Raw genomic sequence first — 25199 nt, forward strand, 5'->3', positions numbered from 1 at the left:
ATCTTGGCGACATTTTGCTGCTGCTTGTGAGTTTATGCGTCTGTTCTCGAATTCCCTTGTGCTTTCTTCATTGACTCATGGATTGTTCCAAAATGTGGTATTTAACTTGCAGGTATTTTGAAAATTTCCAGCCATCTCTTACTAATTTTTACTTTCTGTTGTGATTATATACTTAAAAAGATTATTGGATGGGCCAAAATATGGTCACATTGAGAGAAAGTTGTGTGCCTGCATGGTATGATGGAGTGCTCCCTTGGTTACATTGGGGTGTTCAGCCGTTTGTGCAGTATGGCCTTTTCTGTTCTTATTGATTCTCTTAATACTCTGAGTTGCAGGGAGGAAAAAACTGTTTAGATTTCCCATGTTCTTGCCTCTCAGCAAGTGTTTGCTTCCTACATTTTCAAGCTTTGGTGTAGGTAGATGCCTGCCCATGGTCATGCCAGATACCATCCCTCTTCACTGGTTAGTACTGTTCCTCACATTCCTCATTCTAAAGTAGGCTTCGTGTATTGGGAATCCGGCTAGTCCAGCTTTTTAAAAACTGTGGCCTGCTTTTTCATTGTTTTGATTCATCTCTGGCCCCAGTTCAGGCTCAGCACTGCTCATGAATTTATCATCATGCTCCACTGTTGGTAATTAAGTGTCCCTCATGCTTGCTCTGTGAATTACAGTAAATACCAGTCACAAATTAGCACACCATTCCACATTCAGGCAAGGGTCCCAACAAGGGCACCTTTCATCTCTCCTGCCTCTCCTTAGTGTAACAGAGTTTAACTACGTATACTACAAATTCTGTAATTTGTTACTACTTTTGCTTTTAGTGATGAGAAAAATTTCAGATGACTCAAATATGTATGTCTCTTATTTTCTCCCTTTTGAGAGAAGCTAGAAATGTGAACTTTAATTTGATATTTTCTGAGCTTTAAGAAACTTGAAGGCACTCAAAATATATCTACAACCTAATCCTAAGAGCTAAAAGACAGTGCACTTAGGGAAACCCGGCTGAGTTTATTGATAAGTATGACTGTGTGCTTAGACCCCACACCGAGGTCAGCAGCTAAAAATCAGATCTATAAACTGGGCTTCATAGAAACTAAGAATTATCAAGACTGAACAAAGACAGCTTGCAGAATAGAAGAAATATTTTCAAAGCATTTATCTGATAGTGATTTAATACCTTAGAATACATGAACAGTAATTCAACAAGAAACACGCAAGCCAACCAGGAAATTACTGTTTAGTTCGCTATACTTTTTAGGGTATGGTATTATTTTCAGTTAAGCTTGGCAGTGAATTGTGAAAACACCATTTTGACAAGCTTGTCTTAGGGCTTTGATCTCCCAGGAGCTAACAAAACCATGCTTGTCTCACTTAGAAGTTTAAACTACTCCTCCCTTTGTCTTGTACCCCGGTGTTGATGGAGATTAATATCTAGAAGATACTGGGCAGGCAAGATGCTAAGAACTGGAGCTGTGAAGGCTGGGCTGCCTGGGGAGGAGGAGGGGCTCTGTGGCGGCTTCTGGCTGCTGTGTTCACCAGTGCTCCCTTGCTCTTCCCTTGTCAGGATTATGAAGAAGCTGTGCTCCTGCTGCTAGAAGGATCTGCCTGGGAAGAAGCTCTGAGGCTGGTAAGGAAGCTCTGAAGGCTTCTCCTGTGCTTGGAGGGGGCGGTAGTGGGCGGTGCGGGCGGCTACAGCTCCCTGGCTTCTGAGTAAGTGAGGTTAAATAGAAACGGCTTGCTTCCCAATCCTAAGGACAAGCAGTACCTATAAGTCATTTCAAACCAGGAGGTGGTGGCACACGCCTTTAATCCCAGCACTCTCGAGACAGAAACAGGTAGATCTCTGTGATTTGAGGCCAACTTGGTCTGCAGAGTGACTTCCAGGGCAGCCAGGGGTATACAGAGAAAGCCTGTCTCAAAAAAAAAACAAAATAATGCAACAATAACAGCAGCAACAATAACAGCAGCAACAACAAATACAAATCTGTCCCTTGAAATTGGGCCTTCATATGCAACACACTGCTTTTTCTTGCTGAAATCAGTTGAACTGCCTTCAATTCAACTTAGGAAGCTAGTTCCTCGGGAAATGTCCAGATCCTCTCTCAGTCTCTGCCTTAACTCTGTGCTGGGGAGAAGTGTTCCTGTCCTAACAGGCTGCATTTTCTTCCCTCTTAGATCTACAAGTATGACAGAGTGGATATTATAGAAACCAGCGTGAAGCCTTCCATTTTAGAAGGTGAGGATTACATTTAAGTAGTATTCCTTTTTAGAATTATGGAGAAAGGGAAAAGAAAGATAGGGCAGGGCTCCTTAGATTATTGCATTTTAATATGTTCTGCTGACGTCACCAGAGTCTTTGAGAATATAGCAAGCTGTGAAATGATGACATTGTCAATATTTTAATGTTGAAAGCTGAGATGCAATATGGTTAAGTCTTTGTAATACATGGGTTTGGATTGATGGCAGGCCTGACTCAGCTTTCGTGTCTCTTGGCAGAACAAACTCTGCCCTCAGCAGCCTGCCTCTGCCTGTAAGGCACTGGCACTGAGATGGGTTACATGTTGATGGTGGCTGTTGTGGGGGAATCTTTGGGTTTGGATAGTTAGTAGACTTGGACATGCAGTATATTAGATGGTAGTATTTTTTCAGTGGTAACTTTTCTGTTTTATCCCTTTATTGTTATTAACAGATAAGTGCCTACATGCAATTTCATTTCCAATTTTACAGAAGTTGCAGGGTGTGTGTGTGTGTGTGCGCGTGTGTACAATCATAAACATTTATATAGAGAAACAGGAAGTAAAAAGTACAGTAAAATGCTACGTATGGGTAAATATAGGTGAAGGATTTACGTGTGTTTGGGGCTATTAGAACTTTTGAGTAGGCTTGAAATTTTTCAAGATAAGCTAAAACATATTTGGGAATAAAGTATGTGGCTCCAGAGAAGAGAAGAATATTAACTAGCAGCTGAAGAATGTCAGGTCTCTGGGCCCGTCAGAAGCAACTTGGGAAAGAGCATTGGTTTCACATATAGAGTCTTAGGGAGTCTGTGTTGGCTTCAGTGCTGCCCTCTGAGCAGGGCTGCCTGGTGAATACATTTGTGTGTACTCACATTCTTACCTTTCCTGCTTCTGATTGCAACTGGTGGGTACTTTTGTACCAGTTGTCATCCCAGACTGAGTATGGAAAGCATCCTCTCTGACCCTGTGCCCTCATCTAGGCTGCTCCTACCCCTGACAAAAACTTGGGAATAAGTTGGGCAGTGGTGGCACACATATTTGATCCCAGCATCAGGGAGGCTGAGGCAGGCAGATCTCTATGAATTTTAGTACAGCCGAGACTACAGAGCAAGTTCTAGGACAGCCAGGGGTATGCAGAGAGACCCTTTCTCAAACAAAACAAAACAAAACAAAACAAACAAAACCCCCAAAGTTGGGAATGCTGATACTTCTCTGTAGAAGCTTAATATCTTTGCCCTTGGAGGCATCATTTGTTTGTGTTTCCTTGTATGCTGCTCATGCTGTTTTTCCACGGGACCGGTATTTCAGGAACCATTAGAAGCTTCTGTTCCACGCTCCCAGCCATATCCGTGGCTTCCAGAAGCAGCTTTAGGCTCTCCCTCCTGCCTTTGTTAGCGGCTCCCTTCACTTCTCCTGTGCTTGCTTTTCTCACTTTAGATTGGGTAGCAGGTCTTCAGTGGTAGGAGTGTGTACGTTTAGTGGCACTGGCATGGTATCCTCAGGGTGTCTTTGCAGGCGTCAAGGCAGGCAGCAGTTGCTAAGAATTGAATTACTCAGTTCAGATTGGTCTCATCAACTTTGATCAAATCTTGGGAAATCTGATACCAGGAGGTTTATTGCCAGTATATTTAAACACAATATAATTTGATAAAAAGTTTTCTGGTGTAATACAATCGCCAGTGCACAAAGAAGTGTGATTACATAGAAACTCAACTCAGGGTACATGTCATTTCTTCCAAGAAGATGGGTTCTGGAGTTAGGCTACCTGTATTAGCTTCAGGGCCTATGGAAGGATCTGGCCTGGTCTCTATCGTATAGATAATATAGAGGTCATTTGGGATATTAGCCACCTATAGTCATGATTGGGGCAGCCTTGGGGAGTCTCTGCTATACAGATGATGTAAGGGTCATTTAGACTATTATTTATCTCCAGTTCTGGTTGTGGGTGTTTGGGGCAGCCACTGGCTATGCAGGTAATGTCAAGGTCATTAGATTATTAGCCACCTCTCTGGACCTGGTTGTTGGAGCTTGATATGACCTGGCCCAACAGATAATGCAGATCACCTGGCTATTAATCACCTCCAGCTCTCAGCCTTCTGGATGGAAGCACAAGTTTAATATTTTTCCATTGCAAAGAATCCTGCATGTTTAACATTCCTGGTTTCCCTGGAGATATGTGGGCACAAGAACTTTCATGCTCCCAACAGAATTGATGAACTCTGAGATCTGGGATCTCCAACTCATTAATGGAGGAATAAAAAAAATTATGGTTGGTAGACCTGGATACATCTTTTATTATTGAATTTTAGCTTTGCTTTGTCACACCCCACTCACTTAAGTTTGATCTCTTTGCTTAAATGTCATGCTTAAGGTATTTTTCATTCTGCATCCTCAGCCCAAAAGAATTACATGGACTTTCTGGACTCTGAGACAGCCACATTCATTCGCCATAAAAACCGCTTGCAGGTGGTTCGAGCGCTCAGGAGGCAAGCACCACAGGTCCATGTAGGTGAGTGCCTCCAAAAAGTCTCCTGCTGATACTGTGGTGTGTGGAAGACAGCCCCAGTGCTGCTGTCTCTGCTGCTCGCCTGCTGACCGTTTTCTGAGGCGGTCAGTTTATAAAGAGACAGGGTCTGTCTGGTTACATGGTCTTGGAAGGCGAAGAGCAGGGCATCCACACTTCGGTGCCAACATATGCTTGACTTTGGGGAGGGCATTGTGACAGAAAACCAGGTTGACAAATCCAAAAGGTACATGTGTAAGAAGTGAGGGGCAATACCAGTCTCAGTGCAGGAGTCCCACAAGAGCCACCGGGACTCCATAACTGTGAGAACAGCATCAGTCCCTTGCTTCATCACTGTCCCGTTGAGATTTAAGCCACACGAGTTGCTGAGTCAGGACACACTACTGCTTTATGCTATATTGTGGTTGTCTGAAAGTTCATAGGGGTTATGTATATTGGAGAAGCGCTTAAGATCTGAGCAAGGCAGAAATCAGAAGATCTCTACCAAGTAGTCCTTCCTTTCCCCATCCTTCCAGACCAGTGATGTCTTCAGTGTTTCATAAAATGAGTTAGTCTCTTCCCACCTACTCCCCCCAAAAGGAAAAGAGTAAATAAGGTAAACTCTGATGTTACCTTATTACTTTGAGATCAACTTTGTAAGATCCATCCGTTCTCCAATGTGTGCTGACCGAATGCATAGTTATTTATGTCTGCATCTGGTTCATCTTCTCTAGATCATGAGGTGGCCCATGGCCCAGAGTCAGACCTCTTCTCGGAAACCAGCAGTATTATGAGTGGCAGTGAGATGAGTGGCAAATACTCCCACAGCAACTCCAGGATCTCTGCGTACGTACGAGACCTAGGCACACAGCAGCATAAACAGACCCGCTTTCTCCGAGGGGGGTGCAGGGTGGGGAAGTGGAAGGATGTCCCTCAGGGGCGGTGTATGCTATGCAAGGAACTCCCAGCACATCCGTAAGATGAGGCTGCTTTTTAAAGTTCACATCTTACTGTAGAATTCAAGTTGGATTTTTCTTTTCTTCATTGTTCATTAGTATGCTGTCAGGTAAACCTCATTTTATCTTGTCCTTATTTTTTAAGACAGGGTTTCAGTATGTAACCCTGGCTGGCCTGGTGCTTGCTTTAGAGACCAAAGTTAGCTTCTGACTCACAGCAATCCTCCTGCCTCTGCCTCCTGAGTGCTGGAACTAAAGGCTTGTGCCACCACCCCTGATCTTACCCTGCATTTTACTCCTAACTTAAGAGAAAAGCAGAACTCTTGAGGTATTTGCTTCTTTCTAGACTCCACTACTTATATGTGGGGTTACTACCGCATTGCTAACATCTCCCAAGATACGACTGCCATCTGTAGACGCCCTGGTCTCTTAGCAAGTGGTGGCCAATAGGTACAGTTGGCTCATCAGATTTCACTCAGGAGGAACCTCCTTTTTAATGTCTGTAATTTCTGACAGGAGGTCATCTAAAAACCGTCGGAAGGCAGAACGCAAGAAGCATAGCCTCAAAGAAGGGAGTCCTCTGGAGGGCCTGGCTCTTCTGGAGGCGCTGAGTGAAGTGGTACAAAGCGTTGAGAAACTAAAAGGTATGGCTTCAGTGCTCACTGATTCTTGACCACAGCAAGTAGCAATGGGTACCACAGACAGATAGTACATATTAAGATGCATGTGGGGCTGTTGAAATGGCTCAGAGGGTAAGCCTGACAGTTTGAGGTCTGACTCTGGGACTCACATTGTAGAAGGAAAGACCCACGTTTCACACATTGTTCTCAGATTTCCACCAAGATAACCCACAAATGAAATGTTTTTTAAAAAGATACTATTTTCTGGTTAGAGCAGCAGTTCACAGCCTGTGGTCGGAACTCCTCTTGTGTGGAATGACCCTTCACAGGGCTCAGCTGAGACTCAGAAAGCAGAGTAGTTACATTATGAGTCATAGCAGTAGCAAAGGTAGGGTTATAAAGTAGCAATGAAAATAATGTTATGGGGGGCTGGAGAGATGGCTCAATGGTTAAGAGCACTGACTGCTCTTCTGAAGGTCCTGAGTTCAAATCCCAGCGACCACATGGTGGCTCACAACCATCCATAATGACATTGATGCCCTCTCCTGAACTGTCTGAAGACAGCTATTATTTTACTTACTTAAAATAATAAATACATCTTTTTAAAAAAATAATGTTATGGTTGGGGGTCACCACAACGTGAGGAACTATGTTAAAGGGTCGCAGCGTGGGAAGGATGAGAACCACTGTGTATGGAACGCTTACTTCCCTACACAGTCCTAAGTCAGCTTCCCTGGGAGGGGGTAGTTGCTGAAGCCAGGGACAGGGGTTGTACAACACAGCGGTTTGCTCATTCCCACTGGGTCTCTGTCCTCCTGTTGTGCTGAGTTAGTCCAGCAGTCGGGAGGAAGGGGTGGGAGGGTGCATCTGTAAGGTGCTCTTAGACACTGGCAACTTGGGAAGGAAATTACTGCATGACTCTGGCAGTGGAGTTGCGACACAATTTCCCATTTCTTCTCTAGATGAAGTGCGTGCTATTTTGAAGGTGCTCTTTCTCTTTGAGTTTGAAGAGCAAGCAAAGGAGTTACAGAGAGCCTTTGAGAGTACTCTGCAGCTGATGGAGAGGGCAGTTCCAGAGATCTGGACTCCTGCCGGCCAACAGAGTTCAACCACACCGGTAAGCTTCCTCAGCAGCCATGGGCACTCTCTTCCTTCTCACAGCTGTAGCCACATAACCCTGCGGCAGAGAGAACCCTCTTTGTGCCAGGGTTAAACTACCTCAGCTTTGTGCTTACGCTGGCTTCTGTTTACCTGCTGCTTCATGCTAAGGGGAAGTAGGCTGTTATTTTTCCTTTCACGTAATGCAGCTGTCTCAGGGGTGATCTGAGAACGTCCAGTGCCAGTGGGGTAGGGAGGGGAAGCTAGGATTAGAGTTGCCCTTTCCTTCCCAGATCCAAAGTCACAGAGGGGACAGGAGCTTTGTGCCCGTGAAGCCTTCTCATGTATTATCATCCCTGTGCTTTTCAGGCCGCAGCTGGCTATCTGAACCCTCAAGTCAATTGTTGAGAATCTTGGTTAGGCTTTAGGAAGGCTGGTGTGTGAGTCCAGAAAGGAAAAGTCCCTGGTTGGTTAAACAAGCACTGGGGGTGGGGGCGGGGAGGAGGGCTGAAAAGGCAAATGAGAGACACAGAGAACTAGAGAGGCATCTTCCGGCCCTGCTGAGGAAGAACGGACAGAGCTGGGAATGGTGACAGGCCAGAGGCCCATGGTCTGCAGCCTCTGGAGAGGGTGCTGGTTGTGGGACCTGAGATTTGCGGGCGGCAGTCACTAGTTCTAAGTGAGAGATGGATAGCCACTGGAGTGAACAGCTCTTCCAAGCAGATGGGTCACTTTCCCTCTGACTTTGCCGTCTCCCTTATTGGTGGCGTATACCAGGGAATCAGCTGAAGAGAAGTGTGCTTCATGCCCAGCCCTGCCTTCACTGGCAGTGGACAGAAGGCTGGATTTGGTACTTAGCAACAGGAGCTTGCAATCATTTCATTGGCTAGAAACGTTGGATTCTGGGTCTTGATTTCCTCCGTTACTAGGGATACTTCTCCTGTGTGTTTGACTAAAGCGCTTTGAAGGTTCGATAAGAGGCTGTGTATTTGTAAAGAGCACTTCACAAACCACAGCAAAAAAAGCAGCTAGAAATCAGGTGCTATGAATGCTTGGATTTATTGTAATGGGTGTTGCTTAGAAATAGCATTTTCAAAACTGTAGTGTTTTGAAGTCAACAATTTAGAATGTCTCTCCACTTTTGCTCAGAAAATATTGGCTTCTAAGACACCAACTATCTTGTAGATAACATGTATGGATTTGTTTTGTTTGGAAATGTAGAAATGGGCCATGTTCTGGGTACCATGTTTTGCAAACGCTCACAGTATTAAAACTGGCATCTCCCAGAGGCTCACTGCAGGTGTGGACCCCAGTGAAATCTATGTAGGGTTGGTGTTCCACTCATAAAATGACACATACATTTTTTTTAATATAAAAATTATTATTTCCCACAGTTCTTTGAATAGAATGGATCCTTTGTGTGTCCTATAGACTTTTGTTTTTTCCCCTCCCATGTATTATGCTCATTTGGAAAAGGCCAGGCAGATATTATTGTAGAACTTTCTCCTCTGTTACTTGTTTCTGGAAGTCAGGAGACAGAGGTCCGAGATGAGATAAGGAAAGATAGTATGTTGAAATTATAAGGGACAGAACAGTTACCTTGTCGGAACCATAATTAGGAAAAGCAGCAGGCTGGGGTGCTGCTAGTGGAGACTTTTGGTCTGCTGCCACCTGAAGTGTAATCTCTGTTGACATAACCTGTTTTCTCCTTAGGTCCTAGGTCCCAGTTCCACTGCGAATAGCATCACAGCCTCTTACCAGCAGCAGAAGACTTCTGTCCCCGTTCTCGGTTAGTGTCTGTCTCTTCTCTCCAGATTATCTCAGTGCTGTACAGGGCTGGGTGTTGGTGCTGAAGAGGTCAGCTATGGAAGGGACCCTCTCAATTCCAAGGCCACACTTAAGTGGCTCTATTACTTTTAGTGGTGGCTTGGAGGGAAGAATACACTATGACTTTTTCTGTTTGTATTTTTCGAGACAGGTTCTTACTATGAAGCTCTGGCTAGCCTGGAGCTCACTGTGTAGACCAAGCTGACCTTGAATTCAGAGATCCACTTGCCTCCTCCCAAATGTTGCAACTAAAGACATGCATCACCATGACCAACATAATATGACCTCTGTTTAATTTTAAACTAACTCTGGAGAAGCCTGTGCCCAGTCTAGGGCGTGTCCTATCTTCTGTCTATCATTCCTCTCTCTGCCTTTCATAATGCCTGTGCTTCAGTCTGAATTAAAGTCTCTTCTTTTTTTTTTTTAATATTTTTATTAGGTATTTTCCTCATTTACGTTTCCAATGCTATCCCAAAAGTCCCCCATACCCTCCCCCCCACTCCCCTACCCACCCACTCCCACTTTTTGGCCCTGGCATTCCCCTGTACTGGGGCATATAAAGTTTGCAAGTCCAATGGGCCTCTCTTTCCAGTGATGGCCAATTAGGCCATCTTTTGATACATATGCAGCTAGAGACAAGAGCTCCAGGGTACTGGTTAGTTCATCATGTTGTTCCACCTATAGGGTTGCAGTTCCCTTTAGCTCCTTGGATACTTTCTCTAGCTCCTCCATTGGGAGCCCTGTGATCCATCCAATAGCTGACTGTGAGCATCCACTCCTGTGTTTGCTAGGCCCAGGCATAATCTCTCAAGAGACAGCTATATTTGGGTCCTTTCAGCAAAATCTTGATAGTGTGTGCAATGGTGTCAGCGTTTGGAAGCTGATTATGGGATGGATCCCTGGATATGGCAGTCTCTAGTTGGTCCATCCTTTCGTCACAGCTCCAAACTTTGTAAAGTCTCTTCTTAAGAAAACTTTGCTTCAAAAACATACAGTGCCAGTTGCATGCAGTGTTTATTATCACAGCTGCAGCACGAGCCCTGACAGTCCATGCCTGTGCATGTGCGAGATTGCTGAGTTGTGACTTGGGCTCTTTCAGTCTTCACAGCATTTTTAGGAGATAGATATTTGTATTACCTTACAACTGATGGTTGAATTTGAAGGCATATCTAAATATCAGTTCTTTACATTTCCTATTTATTTCTGCCTATTTCCTTCCCCTGGTGGGAGATGGCTCTTAGTTACATGACGCACTACTACAAGTTAGAAACCACCAAGGCTTCATCTTGAAAGCTGTCTTGAAATTAGCATGCATGTACTTAGCACCTAAGTATTTGGACTTCAGGTGGACACTTCACCATACCAGCCTCAGTGCTCTGGAAAGCTAACTGCCTTTAAAGTTGCTGCTACTGGCTTCTTGTGTGATAGGTAGTGGTTTGGAGTGTTTTCTCATGTAAAAGCTGTGCTGCAATAGCGTTTTGATGACATTTGGAGTGGGCCTTGCACGGTCCCCTAGCACCTTATGTTGTCCGTCTCGTCTGAGCATGCTTGTCTGCCCAGGAACTGTGTGCTCATCCCCTTCCTCCTGAGACTTGGCAGGCCATCTTTGCCAACACTTTCACACACTTCCCATGTGAAACAAAAAAATCGTCTTAGACTTGAAGCCATTTTGCTGTTCTGTTGTCTAGTCCCTGTGCCCATTCTTGCTGCCGACCGGTTATGACCTTCAGGACAGCTTCAGTGTCTCCTTTCCCTAAGTTTTTCTAATGGCTTACCAGCATCAAAGAGCATGTCTGATTCTCTCTGTAGAGACTGAAACCTTTGAGGGTTTCTGTCTGAGTTGATAATGTCAGTGTCCCATGGTTCCAAGGCTGGGTGATAGTTAATTTCATTTCTTGTCACGGACAGAATAAACCCATCATGACACCAAGAGCATGTTTGTAGGGGCAGCTTGCTGCTATGGTGGCAGTATTGTAACATGGCACCAAACAGGAACTAGAGAGGTCAGGTTCAAACCATAAACTCCACTTCACCTCAGCTCCTGTGCCTTGCTAGCTGTGTCCCATGGCCAAAAGGTCCTATAGCCTCCCAAAACACTGCCACCAGCTTGGGATTGACTGTTTAAATACCTAAGTTATGTGTGTGGGTGATAGTGTATCTTAACCAAATCCTAACAGGTAGAAAAAGAGAAAGTCTTGTCATTCAAAAGTAGTTAGCAAAAACTACTCTCAAAATTAGTCCCAAATATCCCCTAGCCCTTCCCACACTAACACTGGTGTGAATATGCTCACGGAGACATCAGCAGCCCTGCAGGCCATTCTCTGTGCTTGGTTCATGCTTGGTGCTATACAGCTACACAGATTGATTGTAGGCCCTGCAGAAATGCAGGATTCCTGGCCACAGCTTGAAGTGATGTTGGGAAAGAGCTAGACTCAGAGCTGGATGTTACAGTCTTGGGTGCTTCTGCAGGGATCTGACTGCTCATGCCTCACTAAAGAATCCTCAAAATATTTTTGTTAAAATGAAACTTTTTGTCCCATGAAATTAAACATGAAAATGTAAAACACATCCCCTTTTGCTGTTAGCCAGCCAGGTTGTCACTCTCCTGGCCACATTTGACATGCTATATTTATTGTTGGTTAAGTCTAGAATCAAATACAATTATGTTGTGATTTTAAAAGACAACAGATTATTTTATAACTTTACTTTTTTTAAAGTTAAAATCTTAATCAGGCTTTAGCCGCCATGAAATTATGGACCTTGTTTATCTCTGTTTTGGTACTGATATTTTTACATAATCAAAATTTCTGGTGGGCTTTCTGTACATAACTTCACTTGGTGGGTTGGTGATGGTGGTGGTGGTGGTGTTTCTCCATTTCTGGTAAATGGCTGGGTGGATGATAAATAGGGGTAATTATAAACTGTTATGGTCAGTAGAAGAATCTGGATTACAAAGTATATTGAAGAAAACTCAAATTTGATCCTGGCATGGTCACACAGGCCTATCATCTCAGCTCTCTGAAGGAGAAGCAGAAAGATTACATGTAAAACCTGGACTGCAGAATAGCAAAATCCTTCCTAGGGGAAAAGAAAGAAAGAAAGAAAAGAGGAGAGAAGAGAAGAGAAGAGAAGAGAAGAGAAGAGAAGAGAAGAGAAGAGAAGAGAAGAGAAGAGAAGGAAGAAAGAAAGACAAGGAATTAAAATCTGGCAATTCTTAATTTATGTGTGTGTATAAGCATGTATTTGTGGAAAATGAAAAATTATGTTTTAAAAATTCTCTTGGATTGCCGGGCGTGGTGGTGCACGCCTTTAATCCCAGCACTCAGAGGCAGAGGCAGGCGGATTTCTGAGTTCGAGGCCAGCCTGGTCTACAAAGTTTGCTCCAGGATAGCCAGGGCTATACAGAGAAACCCTGTCTCGAAAAAACAAAAAAACAAAAAAAACCCAAAAAAACCAAAATTCTCTTGGATTATTCTTATATTGTTAAATATTTGAAAATCATTTAATAATATATGTATATGCAAACATACTACTAGAGATTTAATTACTGACAAATAGAAATAAGAAAAACATTCTTATATATACTTATTTTCATGCCTGTGCTTCCTATATATGATTCCTAGTTATATAGGAGACTCCTAAAAGTCCAAAGGAAGAAATGTCTAAGTTTGCAGTTGTAATGACAGAGTAACCTCCTGAAACTGCTTCCTGCGTTACTCTTTCATAGTCACAGCCTTGCTGGCCGTCCTGCTCAGTTCTACCACACGTCCTGTCATCGCTCGATGCTATTACCACTGCCACACCTTATGTTTAAAACAAAAAAATTCACACATTGTAAAATGTAGCTTTTTGATGTATAATTTAACAATGAAAAGAAAGCATACAGTGCAGGGCTGAAGAGATGAGTTGGTGATTAAGAGCACTCAGTGCTCTTGTAGAGGACCAGGGTTGGACCACCCATCGTGGCTCACAGCCATCTAAAACAGTTCCCTGGGATTAAGGGCTGTCTCTGGCCTCCAAAGGTACTGTGTGTATGGTACTGATACATATATGCAGGGAAAACACTCACATACATAAAACACATCTGAGATTTAAAAAAATAAACCAAAACAATGAACACTAGTCTTCCCTATGGAACCTTCTTGTACTCTGAATCACCTAGTGAGCATGCCTGATGCCTGGTGCTCTCCCTCTCTTCTCAGGGCAGGGCCTCCAGGCTGCGCTTGCTCTGACCAACTCCCCCCCCCCCCCCCACACACACACACACATTACAGGGTGGCGAGCCCATTATCACTTGCCTTCCATTCTTGCTTCCAGATGCTGGGGTTTATATGCCACCGAAGATGGACCCGAGAAGCCAGTGGAAGCTGAACCTGCTGGAATGACTGCCCTGTTAGGAGGGCCTCGCCGTGAAGACCATTTGTCCACTCACTCCTCTTCGTGCTTCTAGCTGTGGAGAACTGGGATGTGGAAGAGTCTGCCTTTGAACAGCCTCAGCTAGCACTAGGCAGTCCCCACTTTCTTTTGGGTATACATCTTAGGTACTATGTCAGAACTTCGTTTTAGCCAGCTTATTGCAGTCTTTTAAAAAAATTGCTGTTTAGCTGGCTATAATGGGACGTGCCTATAATCCCAGCAGCCCAGGAAGCTGGGGCAGAAAGACTGATACAAGTTCAAGACCAGCATGGCCTTATCTCAGAACAACCCATCCTGCTGTTCTTGTACTTAGTACTGTTTGAAAGCATGGTTCTTAGGCAGATCATGAACTGGAGTCTCGTTTCTGTTACAACCTTGGACAGCTCATCATTGATTTGATCCTCAGTTCCTGTTGTTCATAGGGAATGATGTTTCATGGTTTCTACCTCAAAAAGTGAAGACAAGTGGAACCACGTTTCTAAGTTGTTCTGTGTTGTTAACATAGCATATGGTATGCATGTGGGCAGTTAGTGCTGCCAGCTTTTAGTAAGATGTGATTGCATAGCTGGCATCTGTTTATTAACTCAAAGCAGAATAAAAAGCTAACTGTTTGGGGACTGGAGAATTGACTCAGTGGTAAAGAGCAGTTGTTGCTTTTGCAGTGGACCTGGGTTTCCCAGCACCCACATAGCAGCTCACAACGGTCTGTTTTCTCCAGTTCTAGATGATCTAACGTCCTCTTCTGATTTCACTGAGCACCAGGCAAGCATGTGGTACACAAACATATGTGCAGGCAAAATACTCATACACACAAAATAATCTTTAAAAAATTTTTTTTAATTAAATATATTATCCTACCTTGTTATGTGCTACTAGCTTTAATTGGGCTAGACCTCCCCTAGCTGGCACTGTTCCAGGGATGTTCTATTGCCTCAGTATGTTCTGCTAGAGAGTTATCAAGAGTAGGGTGGACTTCAGTGATGGGTAGACAGCAGGCATGTGTGGGAGCAGAGTTGGAGGTTACTCTTTGTCCCTCAGACACTACCTCCTTTGACTAGCGCATTTTGTCTGTGTCCAGGCAGACTCACTTAGCTTTTTGTATGACATCAGATGTGGAGATGCAGAGTTTAGAGTTTACCTGGCTGGTTCAGTCTTTCAGTAACTGTGCTTCCTCCTCAACTTTGGAACTGTATACCCTATGCTATTATATGTTGGAAGTATGTGATTTGCATTTTGGTTTTGATTTTACAGAAGATTACAAATAAGAGATTGCATAAATCTTAAAAGAAATTTTGGACTTTTAAACACTGTTGAGAGAGTGTTAGTCTATGGTAACTTTTGAAGTAGGAATAAATGCATTTTACATTATGTATGGCTGCAAGCCTGTGGGGGCCAGGAGTGGAATATAGTGCTTTGAATAGGAATGGCCTCCATAGACTCCTGTGTTTGAACCCTTGGCCCATGGGCAGTGGCACTATTAGGCGTGGCCTTGTTGGTGTAGATGTCCTTGTTGGAGGAAGTCTGACACTGTGGAGGTGTGCTTTGAGGTCTTCCATGCTTAGGCTACACCCAGTGTCTCTGCTGCTAACTTCTGATCAAGATAGAACTCTTGCCTTGTACAGCACTGTGTCTGCCTGCAGGCTGCCATGCTTCCTGCCATGGCAATAATGGACTAGACCTCTGAGACTGTAAGGCAGCCCCAAAGAAATGTTTCTTCATGATAGTGGGTATAGCAGTGAAACCCTAGGTAAGACATCGACTGACCTGTGTTTCATTGTTTCCAAGAGATCCTGGGGAGAGTGAGGTTACTTTCTCTCTCTTGTCAAGTCTAGAAATTGGTCAGTTTATTTTAATAAGAGAATTTGAAAAATTACTCTTTGACAATTTTATATTTTTACATAATGAATTTGATGTGTTCTCATTCCTCTCTCTTCTGCTGAAACCCTTTTGCTTCCCAAGAATCCCCTCTTCTATCTTCATGTCTTTTTAACTTTACTTAAGGTTGATTGTATAAGTAGATGTGCAAGGCCAGTTACTGAATCGTGAGGAATTTTGTGTGGGTATACCACCTAGAAAAATAATACTCCTCCCCAACAAGAGTGTCAGGGCCAATCCTTGAGTTCAGACAAAATCTCTTGTGTGGCCTTAATACCAAAACCAGGCTTCCATTACTCTGTGTAAACTAATGTAAAATGTTGTTTGGCCCTCAGTATATAGATCTATTCAAAATTGTAATTTAAGAAGACTTACCTAAGGGCTGGAGAGATGGCTCAGCTGGTTAAGAGCACCAGCTGCTCTTCCAGAGGTCCCAAGTTCAATTCCCAGCAACCACATGGTGGCTCATAACCATCTGTAATGGGATCTGATGCTGTCTTGTGTGTCTGAAGACAGTGTACCCACATATATGAAATAAATATGGCCAGAGTGGGGCTGGAGTAAGCAGGGCAGGGAGAGAAAGAAAGAAAAACAAGAAAATTTACCTAAGCACTTGTTATATAATTAAACTTTTCTGGATATTTTAAATTTTTTACAAAATAGAAAAAGAGAAGACAATATATTTCACTTTGGATTGCTCTACTTTTGACTCATCCTATAGTGGGCTTACTCCAGCTAGATGCCAGTTTCAAGAGGCCGTGAGTACTTGTGATGACAGTGAATCCTGTAACTTCTGTATGTGACATTTACTGTAGTGAAAAGCTCTTACTGTGGATAATGGTGAAGAACCCGTGCTAACAGACTGGAGGTGGAGATAAATGTGCCTGTTGACAGTGGCATGGGCTTTCATAGGTCCTCGATTTTCTTAATGCTATAGCAGTCCAGTGTGGTAGTGCACACCTTTAAGCCCAGCACTCAGGAGGCAGGGACATGTGGATCTTTAAGTTCAAGGCCAGCTTAGTCTACAGAGTTCCAGGACAGACAGCCATGGTTACATAGAGACCCACTGTCTCAAACAAAAAATGTAATGGTATAGCAGTAAGAATTAATATGTACCAATTTCGTCCCTCTTAACTATGCAGGATTAGATTTTGCTCATTTTGAGATTAAGTAGGAAGAGCAGGCCCTTTGTATTGAAGGCTGAGACGAGGAGGGTGTGGGACAAGGTAAATGAGAGCTAACTTTGAGGAAAGCTGTTGAGCTTTAAAAAATACAGAGTTGCCCCCAGGTTTAGGTTCTATCTCAGCAAATTCTTATCACAATAAGAAAAAAAATCTTGGTTTTTCTGGCTTGCGTTGAGTAAGGTTTGTTCTTGGCCTGTCTTGGATCATGTAGCTTTGTTCAGTGCTGCAGACATTGCGGGCTTCGCAGTCACACATTCTAGAAGCTGTGGCAGAAGCTAACATTTGGAGGTGTTGAGGAATTCTCATTGTTATTTTGTGGTGCTGCATCGAACCCCTTCTGGGCACTGCACATGCAAATCAAGCTGGTGTGGACCTTGCTGTAGGCCTTACCCCAGTCAGAAGGGCATTTAGAAACAAAACCCAAAAACCTGGCACTTCTTCGTAATTGAAGGTGACTGCACATTGGGAAGCACAGTCATGTTTTATTTTTCCTCCTTGTCTTAGTTATTCTACTGCTGTGAGGACCCCATGACCAAGGCAGCTCTTAGAGAAGAAAGCACTTCTTTCTTGTTTACATTCAGAGGCTTGCATCACTGTGATCATCATAGTAGGTAGCCAGCCTGTAGGCAGGCAGGCATGGTGCTGGAGAAGTGGTCGCAGGCTTCACAACCAGTTCCACAGGCAGAGGGGGAGACACTGGGCCTGGCATGGGCTTTTGAAACCTCACAGTTCACTCCCAGTGACATGCGTCCCACATGACCACACTCTTAGTCCTTCTCAAACAGTTCTGGTGACTAAGCATTGGAGCATATGAACCATTTTCATTGAAATCACTACTCCTGTTTTGCTAGTCCATACTGTAGAAGCTCATGGGAGTCTTCAGCTGTTGTTGTCCCTGGGGCGAGGAGGGAATCACCACAGGTGACTAAATGCTCAAGATCAGTGGTTCTCAACCTTTAATACAGTTCCTCATGTTGTGGCAACCCCAACCATAAGATTTGGTTGCTACATCATAATTGTGATTTTGCTAGTTGTGAAATCGTAAATACCTGATACACAGGGTATCTGATGTGTGACCTCCCAAGGGAGCCACCCACAAGTTGAGAACCTCTGTTCAAGAGGCTGTAATCAGCTAAGGCGCCCTTGGTGCTGATGGCAACAGTAAACAGTGTGCTCTTGAGTCCTGAGCCTTCTGTGCTCTCTGTGCTCTTTCCTGTGCCCGGTACCCATCTTTACTCTGGTTTTTTGAGACAGGGTTTCTCTGTGTCCTGGAACTCTCGATGTAGACCAGACTGGTCTCAAACTCAGAAATCCACCTGCCTCTGCCTCCCATGTGCTGGGATTAAAGGCATGTGCCACCGCTGCCTGGCTCCATCTTTACTCTTTTGACACTGAAGTCCCAAAACTTCAGCAGACGTCTTGATGTAAAGATGAGGGTTTGCGTTCTGAATCCACATATTTTTAGAGTCCTTTAGCAGAGGAACAGCACTTCTCCAAGCCTGTGTGTTCCTTGTTGCCAGTAAGCGCTTCTCTGTGCTCCCTCCTGGCATTTTGAATGATATCATCCACAATGCCTGGAGTGGCACTGTAGGTAGGTTATTTATAATTTCCCTGGCTCTGCTCACTAGATAGTAGTACATATTTCCATCCCTGTTGTAACAAACTTGTCATGTTACCCTCAGCTGTTAAGCTTAGATGATGCCGATGCCAGAAATACTAAACTGCTGTGTTTGTGTGTGAAGACTGTCTTTTCTGCTGGGACAGCTGGATCCAGTAAGGGGATTGAGAGTGCTCTGAGAATACAGTTGTATCAGCTTTCAGTTGTATCAGTTTTTATAAGTGCTTAAGCCTGGAGACTCCCTTTAGAAAACACTTTTTTGTCCCTCCCTCATCAAGACCCTTCAATTTACTTGGGCTCATCAACATCTATCTGAAGATAGAAGTGGTTTATGACTGTTTTCCATTTTAATGTTTAAAACACATTTTTTCTAAGAATTTATACGGTTTACCAATGCTGTGTAAAGGTGTGGAGAGATGGAGATCTAATCAACCTGAACTTGCCCCTAGTGAGTGCTCATGTAGTGTTGCCAGTAGGATAGTCCAGGAAGAAACAGATAAGATGTATGGGCGCTCCCAACTCTTCTCTAACTCTCCTGGGTAAGGCTTGGTCACCTTGCCAAACCATGGGACCCTCAGATGTCTTTCCATTGCTCTTCATCTTCACCTCCCTGCTTTAGCTCTCTGATGTCACATAGATATGCTAACCCTCCTGGTCTTGGTCCAGTCTCTGACATGTTAGGCACGTAGGCAGACGTGAAGTTGAGTGAATGGCTCTCAGAGCCTCTGCAAGGCAGAGATGCTCAGTGTGCGATTGTGACTAAGACCCCTCAGCAAGACTTGAAGGCTCATGTTTAAGAGCTAGACATCACAGTTGGAACTATTGGGATCACTTTTTGGGCGACAGATCTTGAAGCATGTATCTTACTTTCCATCATTGGTAAGAGAAAGCCACTGGTCAGTACAGAGAAACTGTTTGGGGTGGCTGGGGTCTCCAGTCACGTTCCAGACCACTGGTGTTGTCAACAGCAGCAGCTGCTCCTTTAGCCCACATCTTGGGGACATGTATACACTTGAACAGACTAGCTTATCAGATTCCTCCAAGCCATTGGGCAGTAATTGATCAAAGGGAGTCCTGGGACCATGGGATGTCACAGGTTCTGCACTGTCGAGATGTCCTAAGACCACTGTACCCTTCCCTGCTCTAAGGGGCTCTGAAAACCCCAATGTCTTAAGGTCTGATCTCTGGGGATCTCACTGGGACCTCCAGATATGTGAGGTAACCACCAGATAAGATCACTCAGGCATGGATTCAAGCCAGAAAGTCTTTATTAACTGGCAACTAAACTGGTGTTCAGGACCTGAGTGCAGTCCCAAGTTCTCAGAGCGAGCTTTTAAACAAAAATCACAGCCTGTGTTGACACCTCAATTAAGAACACTGAGCTGAGCTAAGTGCTGTTTTATGGGAGAATAAACTCGTTTAGCATTCTGTAGGGAACTATGGATGGAGAGCCTCTTTATCCTTTCACATCATTTACTCTTCATTTGTTTTGATCACATTTTTCCTTATGTATGTGTTAACAACAAAGTTCCTACAGTGGGAAGCACAAAGGGCAGAATAGTGCTAGAGCAAGTTGCTCCCATGAGAGACGTTAGCATAGTGTATGTGATTCTCTTATGTACCCCTTCCACGCCCAGGCTTTTGTATTTTTTTAAAGTGATGCATACATTCATGTGGCTCTTACTATGTCAGGAAATAGACACTCTGGAGGGAAGGGGACAGACACGAGGGGATTTTAATGCTACAGAAATGAACATGCCAACTCAACACCACGTGTAGAAGGTTCAGCCCTCACACAGTAAAGCTGTCATTGCCACCACGGTGAGCATGCTGTGTCTGCTCAGAAGCACCTTCTGTAGAGGAAGAAAGGCCCATGTTCCTCGTACTCCAGGCGATGGACCCACAGTGGTTGAAACCCCTGGAGTGAGGCCAGGATAGACCCACCAGTCCAGACTGCAGTGTCTCTCTCAGGCAGCACATTGACCTGGGGGGTGTCGTTGGGGCACATGCTGCTCAGCTCCTTCTGCAGACGGTTAGGGAAACCCCTGAGCATAGTGCTGCCCCCACATAGCAGGATGTTCCCCATGAGGTCTCGTTTGAGTGCAATGTCACATTTGTTAAGGCAGGACACTGTCTGGGTGTGGAGGCCCAGCTGCATGGACTTGATTAGAGATGGCTTGAAGAACATCTCCGAGCAGAGGAACCGCTCCTGACCCAGAAGGACCTCTTTCCCATCAGGCAGGGTATAATGGATCTCATGTTCAGGGGCAGGGATTTTCTTCTCTTCAATGGGGTCCAGGGCCACGAAGCAGCACCTCGTCTTGATGTCCTCCACAATACCGAGATGGTCCTCAGAGAAGTGTTTTCCAGAGTTGTTCATCAGGTTCATCAGGTAGGTGGTTAGGTCAGAACCTGCATAGTCTAGCCTCCCCGTGATGCTGGGCAAAGGATAACCCTCATAGATGGGGACCACATAGGACACACCATGTCCAACCTCCACCACCAGGCCAGAGGTGCGTCCGTAGGAGTACATGGACAGGCGGGACTGGTAGGCGATGTGCATTGCAGGTGTGTTGAAGGTCTCAAACAGCATCTCGGCATACTTCTCTCTGTTGGTATGAGGACTCAGGGGTGGGTCTGAAACCAGGACCGCGTGTTCCTCTGGGGCGATCTTCATCTCCTGTCGGAAGAGGTATTCCCAGATGTCCTGTACTGTGTCCCAGTCCACAATGATGCCATGACGCAGGGGGTTGACCAGCTTGAGATGTATATCTGGGTTAAAGAGCTCGTGCCCCACAAACGTCTCTTTGCGATTATCCCCAGTCTTGGCCGTCTCCATGTAGGGCTTGCCCACTGTTGTTGAGATCTTATGAGTGGGCTTTGGCAGGCCAGCAAAGCCACATTTACAGAAGCCAGTGCCCAGGTCCACAACCACTGCTTTGGTTACCTCTAGTCTTGGCCTATCCTTGGACATAGTTGACTTAACAGGGTCTTCTGTCTCAGCATTGTCCCGACGGACCCATACCGCCCTTTTTGCTGGGCCATCTTTTAGGGAAGCGGTTTGGAGGACCTGTGTCTGCATGGAGGCCTGGTCACTAGCTTTCTTGGCAGGTCCGTCCCCTATGTTTGCTGTCTGTGGAGCCCACACACCATCCAGAGACATACTGCTCTCAGAAAGCTCTCGATCCTGCTGGCTACAAGGCCTGAAAGACTTAAATCAGAGGACAGCTTAAGAATCTGCCCAACAGTGACATCACTGATTGTGACATAATTCAGCAACCAGAGGCTTTCTAGACACTGGAGACTAGTGTTAGGGTACATTAGAGATACTATCTTTCAAGTCCCACCCCCAGTTTTGTAGTAAAGATTGATGTATTCGCTCAGTTAATAATTGTTGGGTGCCTCTGCAAAGCAGCCAGGAATACCATAGTGAAAAAGCAACAGAACTCTACCCTTATCTGGTCTACATTCTAGTTGGTGTGCACCAGGAAGGGGGGTGTCGAGGGGGGAAGGGGGGAACACAACATATTTATTTGTTGAACAAAAAAAAAAATAAAATTTAGAAAAGCTTTTAGAGACAAATCAGAGAAGGGGGATGGATTGGCCAGGCTGACGTGGCGTAGGCTAGCCTCACTGAGCTGGCAATAGTTGTGTAAAGAGCTGAAAGAGGTGACCAGGTGACATGTGTGCTAAGGATGTAGATGCAGAGGACTAAGCCCCATGGCTGGTGAGTTAGTGCAGGGGCTAGCAGGACACAGCCAGCTCCAGCCTGTGCTAGTGTATAAACTGATTGGAGCAGTGGTACTCTTTCCCTGAAGGATTGCCCGTGAGCCTGAGAAACAGTTCAACATCACAAAGGCTGGCCCAAAAGCTGAGTGAAAATAAATGTGTCTGGTCTCTAAGAGAGTTGGGGGTTTGCTGACCCCCAACTGAGGCAATCTGCAGGAAGACCAGTGTGACCAGGGGAAAGAACACAGAAGTTTAGATGGGGTGGGTGGGAGAAGTAAGTATGGTGGGGAGAATAAACAGGTCCCATCAGGCTGTGGGCTCTTGTAAGGACTTAACTCTAGGTGGGCAGGGTTAGAAAACACTAGAGAAATTAGAACAGGTTGACACTGAGTTTTTTTTTTTTTTTAAACCAAGGTCTACTGTTGCTGCAGTAACTGGCAAGCCCTGCTGCCTCACTGGGCACTAAGGTGATGAGAACATAACCTTGAGAAGAGTTATTTTTGAACATAGGTTTCATTAGGGTCATAGAGTGTGCATTGAAGTCAGACCCTGCTAAGTCCCACCATTGGGAACACTAAGGCTCCGGTGTACAGATGACATCCAGAAGGAGTAGACAGCCTCAACACATGCTGCACACACGTATTGACACCTAACATGCATGTCTGAGGCTGCTTTACCATCTAACTCCAGCGGGACACACTGATCCCATACTCACCACACTTAGTGCAGAGGTCTTTAGACTTGGTTAATTGGTGTTGGATGAACTTCAGTTAAAGAATTTACACTCTTTGAACCTCTACACTAAATGCAAAACCCAGAATCTAACCTTATGTCTCATCTTAGACCTTACCCTGAACCCTGTGCTAGATGCGAGACAGACACTATGGTGATGGGTTCCTTCCTTTCAGGAGGTGGCAGGTCCCCATGGCCTTAGATGTGAGATGAAAAGGGCAAAAGGCTGCTAGTGTTATTATGGAGTGCCTTGGCCTTGTGGAATGAAAGAGGGGACAGCACAGGCTCTGAGCTTTGTGACTAAAATGGAAACAGCCTTCAAGGTCATTAGGAGACTTGGTTAATCGGTAATGGATGAACTTGAGTTAAAGTTATCACCCTCAAAAAAACGGTTTGCTCTGAACCTTTTTAAGGCTCTGCCCAACCCCAAGATTCTGCAAAAATAACATCAGAAGTGCCTAGCGCTCTACCTGATTTTGTATAGGGGCTCAAATATCAATGCCAAGGAGCAGAGGAGGAAATACAGGAATGATCACTGAATGGTCAGGCATGGACATGTGAGAGGAACGGAAAGAAAGAATCGAAGCCCGGTGTGTTTGGTTTCTAAAACTGCTGGTCTCTGCAGGTCCTGGAGCAAACCGTTAAGTCACCAATGTGTGTGGAGGGCAAGAAGAGCAAGTCGGTCCCCCCCCCCCCAACTCCCATCTAAATGAACCATTCCTGGTGACATCACAACCCAAGTGGTTGCCAAGGCACTGCTGAAGCTGGGATCTCATTTCTCCCCAGGAGCTCTAGGGTATGGATGTAGGAAGGTGAGGAAGGGAGGCAGATGGCGACAAAGAACAGCCCTAGCCCTAAGCCCATGGGCACAGCCCAGGGCGACCCTGGAGAGGCAGGAACACTGCCAGCACCCGAGGCTGCTGGCATCCGGGACACAGGTTCCACTCAACTGAAGACAAAACCCAAGAAAATACGGAAGATCAAGGCCCTGGTCATTGACCTGGGTTCTCAGTACTGTAAATGCGGCTATGCAGGAGAGCCGAGGCCCACCTATTTCATCTCCTCAACCGTGGGCAAGCGCAGCGCTGAGATGGCTGCGGATGCTGGAGACAACTTCAAGGAGACATACGTAGGCCATGAGCTGCTCAACATGGAGGCATCTCTGAAGCTGGTTAACCCACTGAAGCACGGAGTTGTGGCGGACTGGGATTGTATCCAGAACATCTGGGAGTACATCTTCCACACCGCTATGAAGATCATGCCTGAAGAGCATGCGGTGCTGGTGTCCGACCCTCCGCTCAGCCCCACCAGCAACCGGGAGAAGTACGCTGAGCTCCTGTTCGAGACCTTCGGCATCCCTGCCATGCATGTGACCTCCCAGGCGCTGCTGTCCATCTATTCATATGGCAAGACCTCCGGCTTGGTGGTGGAGAGCGGACACGGCGTGTCGCATGTGGTGCCCATCTCTGAAGGGGACCTGCTGCCGGGCCTGCCCAGCCGTGTAGACTATGCGGGCTGCGACCTCACCAACTACCTCATGCAGCTACTCAATGAGGCAGGCCACAAGTTTTCAGACGACCACCTGCACATCATAGAACACATCAAGAAGAAGTGCTGCTATGCCGCGCTGCTGCCCGAGGAGGAGATGAGCCTGGGCCTAGATGAGCTGCAGGTCGACTACGAGCTCCCAGATGGGAAGATCATTACCATCGGCCAGGAGCGCTTCCGCTGCTCTGAGATGCTCTTCAAGCCCTCGCTGGTGGGTTGCACCCAGCCTGGCCTCCCCGAGCTCACCGCGACCTGCCTGGCCCGCTGCCAGGGCACTGGTTTCAAGGAGGCGATGGCTGCTAATGTGCTGCTGTGCGGTGGCTGCACCATGCTGGATGGCTTCCCCGAGCGTTTCCAGAGGGAGTTGAGTCTCCTCTGCCCAGGGGACAGCCCCAAGGTGGCCGCTGCTCCTGAGAGGAAGACATCAGTGTGGACCGGCGGCTCCATCCTGGCCTCCTTGCAAGCCTTCCAGCAGCTTTGGGTCAGCAAAGAAGAGTTTGAGGAGCGGGGCTGTGCAGCCATCTACAGCAAATGCTAAGGGGCAGGCCCCACAGGCAAAACTGGAGAGCAGAGGCCCCTCCTGGGGCCACTCTATACCTTTACAGAATTTCGCATAAAAGTTTAACCTGTAACGGTCATGTCTGGTCTGGAGTTCTTGGTCGAATCTGATAGCGGGGTGGGGAGAAGTTGAGTTTAGAGATAATCTCCTCTCTCCTTAGCCTGAATGAATGTGACTCAGTCTAGTCACCAGATGTGAGACGTACTTTCTCCTGGGAGGCAAGGTGAATGCAGGAACTGCTGCAGCAGTGTTTCCAGAGAGGAAGGCAGCTTGAAGTGGCCGTCCGCCACTGAGTGA

The 25199-nt window shown here is 45.6% G+C and overlaps 3 protein-coding genes across 4 annotated transcripts in view; 2 read left to right on the forward strand and 1 right to left on the reverse strand.

Annotated features, from left to right (window-relative positions):
- The window catches only part of Elp1 (elongator acetyltransferase complex subunit 1), a 52761-nt gene extending 38475 nt beyond the window's left edge, over nt 1-14286 (forward strand). The window contains exons 30-37 of one of the 2 annotated variants that reach the window (XM_085839276.1): nt 1565-1627; nt 2176-2236; nt 4633-4746; nt 5475-5586; nt 6213-6340; nt 7279-7433; nt 9128-9203; nt 13559-14286. In XM_085839276.1, the coding sequence (XP_085695402.1) occupies nt 1565-1627; nt 2176-2236; nt 4633-4746; nt 5475-5586; nt 6213-6340; nt 7279-7433; nt 9128-9203; nt 13559-13626 (777 nt within the window). In that variant the 3' untranslated portion in view covers nt 13627-14286. Of the gene's footprint in view, nt 1-1564; nt 1628-2175; nt 2237-3545; nt 4523-4632; nt 4747-5474; nt 5587-6212; nt 6341-7278; nt 7434-9127; nt 9204-13558 lie in introns of those variants that run through there. The other variant, XM_085839277.1, reaches the window with a different exon arrangement.
- Nucleotides 14287-20075: 5789 nt separating this feature from the next.
- LOC147004310 (actin-like protein 7A) lies at nt 20076-21559 on the reverse strand. The gene has a single exon (XM_085838449.1). It carries the CDS (start codon nt 21495-21497, stop codon nt 20175-20177), a length of 1323 nt encoding a protein of 440 aa, XP_085694575.1. The 5' UTR covers nt 21498-21559; the 3' UTR covers nt 20076-20174.
- A 1992-nt stretch (nt 21560-23551) lies between these two features.
- On the forward strand, nt 23552-24949 carry LOC110293317 (actin-like protein 7B). Its single transcript, XM_021161193.2, has one exon. It carries the CDS (start codon nt 23625-23627, stop codon nt 24879-24881), a length of 1257 nt encoding a protein of 418 aa, XP_021016852.2. The 5' UTR covers nt 23552-23624; the 3' UTR covers nt 24882-24949.
- Nucleotides 24950-25199: the final 250 nt, after the last annotated feature.

Source organism: Mus caroli, unplaced genomic scaffold (assembly GCF_978045245.1).
Source record: "Mus caroli unplaced genomic scaffold, Mus_caroli_1 scaffold_6, whole genome shotgun sequence".
Lineage (NCBI taxonomy): Eukaryota > Metazoa > Chordata > Mammalia > Rodentia > Muridae > Mus > Mus caroli.

Coding starts and splice junctions, on each gene's coding strand:
- LOC110293317 (XM_021161193.2), top strand. CDS start 23,625: ATGGCGACAAAGAACAGCCCTAGCCCTAAGCCCATGGGCACAGCCCAG.
- LOC147004310 (XM_085838449.1), bottom strand. CDS start 21,497: ATGTCTCTGGATGGTGTGTGGGCTCCACAGACAGCAAACATAGGGGAC.